The sequence below is a fragment of the Octopus bimaculoides genome, chromosome 29 (assembly GCF_001194135.2).
Source record: "Octopus bimaculoides isolate UCB-OBI-ISO-001 chromosome 29, ASM119413v2, whole genome shotgun sequence".
NCBI lineage: Eukaryota > Metazoa > Mollusca > Cephalopoda > Octopoda > Octopodidae > Octopus > Octopus bimaculoides.
The window spans coordinates 8,324,222-8,331,042 of record NC_069009.1 but is presented as its reverse complement, the minus strand read 5'-3'; the positions used below and the strand labels follow the sequence as shown (position 1 = coordinate 8,331,042).

At 37.2% G+C, this 6,821-nt stretch overlaps 1 protein-coding gene across 1 annotated transcript in view; it reads left to right on the top strand.

Moving 5' to 3' along the window:
- LOC106877233 (probable serine/threonine-protein kinase DDB_G0278509) overlaps nt 1–6,252 on the top strand; it is a 12,090-nt gene extending 5,838 nt beyond the window's left edge. The window contains exon 2 of the mRNA XM_014926095.2: nt 1,134–6,252. Within this exon, the coding sequence (XP_014781581.1) occupies nt 1,143–3,743 (2,601 nt within the window). The 5' untranslated portion in view covers nt 1,134–1,142 and the 3' untranslated portion in view covers nt 3,744–6,252. The remainder of the gene's footprint in view (nt 1–1,133) is intronic.
- Nucleotides 6,253–6,821: the final 569 nt, after the last annotated feature.

The following is a 6,821-nucleotide window of genomic DNA, read 5'->3' as shown; positions in this document are numbered from 1 at the left end:
TGATACTTCTTGTGTGGCATCAATTTCAGTGGGGAGGTGTTATATGGACTGTTAGATATGTAATTCGTCTGACGTTCCGTGTGTCATGTGGTTCGTCTGAGTTCATTGTTTCATTGTTGTTGTCTTGTGTGACTGTCGGAGTAAAATGTCATTGATATATATATGGCGGACATGACTTTTGTTTATTCATAACGAACATTGGGTGAGTGCGTTCTTTGTATGTAATTGAATAATAAATGTAATAATTAAATTGTACAACTCGTTGTGTTATCTCTACGAGTCATCCGAGGGAAACATAACAGTTGGCGTTTGGAAGAGCATTAAATGGTGCAGCAACAAGACCATATCATAGTGACAAGAACATTTTACCTGATATGGATTACAATATTAAAAACCTCTTTTAAATCATCAAGGCTCAAACTTATACCTCATTCGCCTGTTTCCTCATTGGAAGGTTCAGCATTTTGAGATCGGCCATAAGCTGCTCCTTTTAAAAGGTCCCTCAATTTACCACTGCTTTTACCCCAAGCTCTCACCCAATACATAATGTAACTCACAGGCACTGTCCAACATGGGTTCCTTCATGCAGTCATTGCAGAAGAATAGTTGAAATTCACTCTTTTGAAAGAATACATCTGAAGATGCTATGTGCTCTATGAAAGTAAATGATGTTAAAAACTTAAATGTATTTTGATCCATTAACCCTTTTAGCATTGAAGCCTGTGATATTAGGCTCAAATCTTCTACCTGTTTTATGTTAAAACCAGCCAGATCTGGTCTTTGCCATCTACCCTATAATGTCATTCTAAAAATAGAAACAATCACATCATAATCTTGAAGCTAAAAGATAATGCATGATTATTAATTCAAAACAATGTGAATAAATAAGCACCACATTTGATTGAATCATTTGAATGCTAATGGGTTTAAGGCTTCTTTTATTTCATCATTGTTTTTCATGCATTTGTATCTTTATTTCAATGAAGCAAACTATTATTTATTCTAGGCATAAAATGACGAGTCATGCACTAGTTTTAATAATTAACTAATTAAGTCTTTGAGTTTCTCCATAATAATTATATTAATGAAGGTTTTTTTGTTTTTCTTTTTTCTTTCTTCCAAATCCATTTTAGTTGGAGCAAATGATGGACTCCGATTCATCCAGGGCTGGCATTGAGTCTGCATGTCGGAGTCACAGGACAAAGAAGAAGAAGAAAAAAGGCTCAGCAGGTAAATCCCCTAGTACCAAGGGAAGTACCTTAGATGACTATAGCCCCAAGGATAGGAACATTGACAACAAGACAACCTTGAATCCTCTCATGGACACCTCAAATAATGTTGAGTTAGGGACCAATTCATCAGACTGTAAAGACACCCTAAATAATATTGACACTGATTCCAAGAACCAGATGATGGGGTCAGCCCCTATAAACACATTAAACAATATTGACACTGGCATCAATGTCTCAGAGTCTGGTTTAACTCTTGCTAAGGATTCTTGGATAACTAAGACTGATTCTCCAATTGAGAAGAAGAAGCAAAATTTAAATTCTCCTCAGAGTAACTTAGACAAGGTTGAGATTGAGGTGAATAATTCAGATTCTTGCCCAACTTTTCATAGCAGTTCATTGATAGAAGAAGCTGATGGTAACGTTAATCTCAGAAATCTGGGAAGTACTGGCATTGAAAGTGATAACATGGGTTGTGCAGAATCAAGCAACCCTCATGAATTAGGTGTCCCTGTTGCATCTCATCCCTTTGGCAACAGCAACATTGGCATGGAACTTCCATATACAGAAAGACTGGTAGAAAATATAGAGGGTGCACAGCAGTTCACTTTGTTCCGTCAGCTAACATCTATGGGAAAACTTGAAGATATAATCCTAAGAAATAGTGTAAGGGTTTTGAAGCTGGTGAGTTGTCATTTGAGGTCGCTACCTGAAGATTTGGGTAACCTGTTATATCTGGAGGCCTTGGTATGCAGTGAAAACCAACTCACAGAGCTTCCACAGTCGGTTGGTTATCTTCAGCATTTGAAATTGTTACAAGTTGATATGAATCGCTTAAAACAACTGCCAGCAAACATCGGATCCTTGAAGTCTTTGAAGTTGCTTGCTGCCAATGACAACCAGTTGGAGTATCTGCCAGCAAGCATTTCGGTGCTAGAAAACCTACAGACTCTCGACTTGTCTAACAATTGTTTGCGAAGTCTGCCATTACACTTTCAGTCATCTGCATGTCTCAACCAACTTTACATCCAGAAGAACTCTATTGAAAAGTTACCACCTTGGATAGCAAAAATGTCGAAAATTCAAGAATTCCAGGTTGGTGAGAACCTGTTGACTGAGTGGCCAGACTTTGAAGAGTTTGGTCGCACAGCCACACAGCTCATGGTGTTGGATGTGTCAGAAAACCGGTTGAGTGATTTGGCCAATGGCTTTGGAGGACTACAATCATTGAGTTGTTTAAATTTGGGACGAAACCCTTTTGTTGACAATCAGAATGCAGAATCTGTTGGCAATCTCTTGAAAGGACTGCCAAACAGCTTCTGTCAGCTCCATGCTGTTACTTTGTTAAGCATTGATGGGAATTGCTTGCAGAACTTACCCAATAATTTTGGCGACTTGCGGTCCCTGAAGATGCTGAATCTGTGCGACAACCAACTTGAATGGTTACCAGATTCTTTCTGTTACCTGAACTCTTTACAACTATGTCTGCTTTCAAGGAACTCACTGAATTGCCTACCTGAGCACTTTGGACACCTGCCTGCGCTCAAGCACCTGGAGGTGTCTCACAACAACCTGGTGGACTTGCCATCAACCTTTGGTAAGTTGTCTGCGCAATTAGTCTACCTAGACCTTTGCAATAATTGCATCCTGCATGAACTAAAGATCCTTGAGATATTCGAAAGGCTCACCTATCTGGACGTTGGTAGCAACCCATTTGTGCAATGTGATTTGTCGTCCACCTCTCATACTGTGAATCCCCAGCTCACCACAGCCTGTAATCACTACTTCACTACATCACTTGCAGGACAGTTTGAAGACTTTGATGGAGATGAAGAAGGAAGGGATGAAGGTAAAAACCGTGATGATGATGATGATGAAGATGAAGATAAGAAAGGAGAGGTATATAGTCAAATCACATATCAACAGGGAGGTAAAGACACATTGCCATCAAGAAATAACCACCAATCTGCTCCTCAGAACTCTCCTTGTGGATGTATTTACAGCACCATAGATAGCTCATTTGTGGGTTCTACAGAGTCATGTAGTGACCCCTTGAAATCTTCAATGACCCTAACCCAGCAGCTCAAAGGCAACATCAGAGGCAGTGGTGATGGCACTAAGCAAGATCATGTTGCAGCAGAAATCCACAGAATGCCTTTCTGCCATCAATGTCACTGTGACAACAGTGTCAATACAGACCATCACCATAGTAACCACACAAACAAGGGGAACATGTCTGAGGTGAAACGAAAAGAGGAGGAAGACTGGGATAAAGAGCAAAGTGGGGCCAGCAAAGGGACCACTGCTTGTCGTGACCACACCATGAACATTACTATGACAAACAACACTGTTAAGCACAATTCCAGCTGCAGACAACGCACCATGACCACCACAAGTGCTGCACTAAGCAGAGGTCACATATTCTTGCCAGCCGATATTCACAAAGAGAACATAAATTATAACTTTGTTGGTTTCAGAAAATTTACTGGACAATTTGACAATGCTGATGAATGAATGCCACTGATTCTCTCTCTCACACACACACACTCTCTCTCTCTCTTGTTCATATATATATATATATATATATATATATATATATGTGTGTGAGAAAAATAAACGACAAAGGAATAAACAATTATCTTGTGAACTTCGTTAGCTTACAGCTGTTTCTGCTATAAGATACCGTGAACTCATACTTGAGTGCCTGAATAACACCTTATTGCTTCATCAGAGCCTTGAATATGAATTGCAATTTATTTGGGAGAGAATTACATTTGTGCCTATATAGGGAATGGCATCAACAATGAGAAAAGTCAATACAGATGTATATAAGAAAACTATATATCCAAAATATTGTTGATACCATTTTCTATATAGACACAAATGTGATCCTTTCCTAAGTAAATTACATTTCATACTTGAGGTTCTGATGAAGCTATAGGGTGTTATTCAAGCACTCAACTATGTATTCACTGCATCTTATAGCAGAAAGAGCTGTAGTTCATAAGATAATCATTTATCCCTTTGTCATCACGTTTTCTCTTATTACCACTCTATACTCAGCCAACACTTCATTCTGAAGCATACATATATTGAGTTCTACTCTGGGTTATTAATCTCACAATGCCTAAGCGAAATATATGTATACATATATTCGTTCAAAAATTGACCCAAAGGACAGCAAAAGAACAGAGAGAAAATTGACACACAGGACATGATCTTACCCTGTCAGTTATTGTCCAAAAGTCTCTACAATTTCACACCTTTAATGATAATATTGTTCATTTTTGGTGGCGTCAACAGCAAAAAGCTGCTGAGAATAATAATGAGTGAGTGTAAGGGATGGAGACAAAAACAAACACAACCCTGTTTGTTGGTACGAATAAAAATATACAAACAAAACAAAGCTATATGGCTCGGCTCTGAGACAACATTAAGACAAGACCTGTAGAAGTAACACAATGGAAATGTGTGTGTGTGTGTATATTTATACATACATATACACACACATAAATATTTCTTCTTGGAAATATATATATATACATAAACACATACATGAATAAATATATATATATATATATATACACACACACACACATGCATACATCTTGGAAATATATATATGCACACACATACATACATTTCATACCTCTTCTTTAACACAATCATATGCACTATATACTGTCTATTTATCTATCTGTCTTTCATATGCTCACGCTGCCCACACTGACATGCACACACACTCACACACACACAGTGTTCAAGATTTGTTCATTAGACTTTTGTATTCCCTAGTATTTTAGGCATGGCTGTATGCTAAGAGGTTTGCTTCCCAACCACATGGGTCTAGTTTCAAATTCACTGTGTGACATCTTGGACAAGTGTCCCTACTATAGCCTTAGACTGACCAAAACCACGTGAGTGGATTTGATTGGCAGAAACTGAAAGAAGCCCTTCACATACATGTGTGTGCATGTGTCTTTAAGTACCAGGCTTTACAAAAAAAAAATTACTGGGGTTGATTTGTTCAACTAGAATTCTTCAAGGCAGTGCCCCAGCATGGCCACAATCCAATGACTGAAACTAGTAAATGCTAGATAAAAATACAAAATTTTAAGACATATCTTAAGAACTGCCATGATACATTCAACTCTTTAGTATTTAAACTGGTCACATCTGGCCTAGATATTCTGGTTTTATGTTCAACCGAACCAGATCTGGTCCCTTCCACTTTCCCTACAATGTCATTTTAAAGATAAACAATCACATCATTGAAATCTTGAAACTAAGGAATAAATAAGCATTACATTTGAAAGAGTAGTTGTGGATGCTAAAGGGCTGAACCGGCCATATTGAGCCAAAATATTCTACCTGTTTTATGTTCAAACTGGCCAGATCTGCCCTCTCATACCTACTCTACAATGTCATTTTAATGTAATACAATTATGTCATTGAAATCTCAAAGCCACAAGATAAGCTGTGATTATTTCAAAACAATGTGAATAAATAAGCATTACATTTGACAGAGTAATCTGAATGCAAGAGGGTTAACCCTTTTGATACCAACCCACCTGAAACCACTTCTGGCTCTGTAGTACAAATGTCTTGTTTTCAAAAGTTCTGAATAAAAATCTTCCACCAAACCTTAGTCACAATTTATGTTCCTAACACTAGCTTAATAATAACTAAGTTATTTTATTAAATTCTTTGTTATATTTAAAATTAATTGAATGAAACACTGAGCATCTCAACAGAAATATGGTAACAATATAGTTAAATACTACTTTAGGACTATTCGGGATGGAAGTTAAATGGATGAATCTTGAGGATGACTTCTATTGACTTGTTTGACTCTCAAACTCACACACCATTACTAGACACCAACACTTCATACACACATATACTGCCATAAACATCAATGCATACACACATACATATTCCCTTGTTTTTCTACCAAAATTTGAACCAAAGATATTCTTTGGCACTTGTGACTAATAAAAGCTTATCTCTCTCTATATATAAATTCTTTGTCTCTCTGTCTGTCTATTTCCTATGCATTCTCAAACAGCTTGACCAAATCAAATCAAATTTTACAATGTTATAGTATTGGACCCCGGGAGTGTCGACATGTAATTTTTATTTTCATTTCCATTAAAACAATATAATATTTTATCTAAATAATTTTTCCATAGCTAACTATAGTAAAGGACATTTTATACCACCACAACGATGTCACATTTTGTATATGTGTCTGTGTGTGTTTGTGCATTCATTACGTATGTTAGGCCTCAGAGAATTAAACACACACACATATACATATGTGTATATGAGTGTGTGTGCTTGCACATTTGTCACATATGTTAGGCCCCATAGAATTAAACACACACACACACATCTACACATATACATATGTAATGACTGACAAATATATGTGTGAGTATACATACATTTTAGTGATAGCTGACACACATCTAAAGAGAAAGAGACAGGCCTTTATACAGAGAGAAATACAATTCAAGTGTTAGATATTCAGAGAGAGAGAGAGAGTGAGTGATGTCCCACAAAAGTGTAGAATCAGCTCACACATGCATA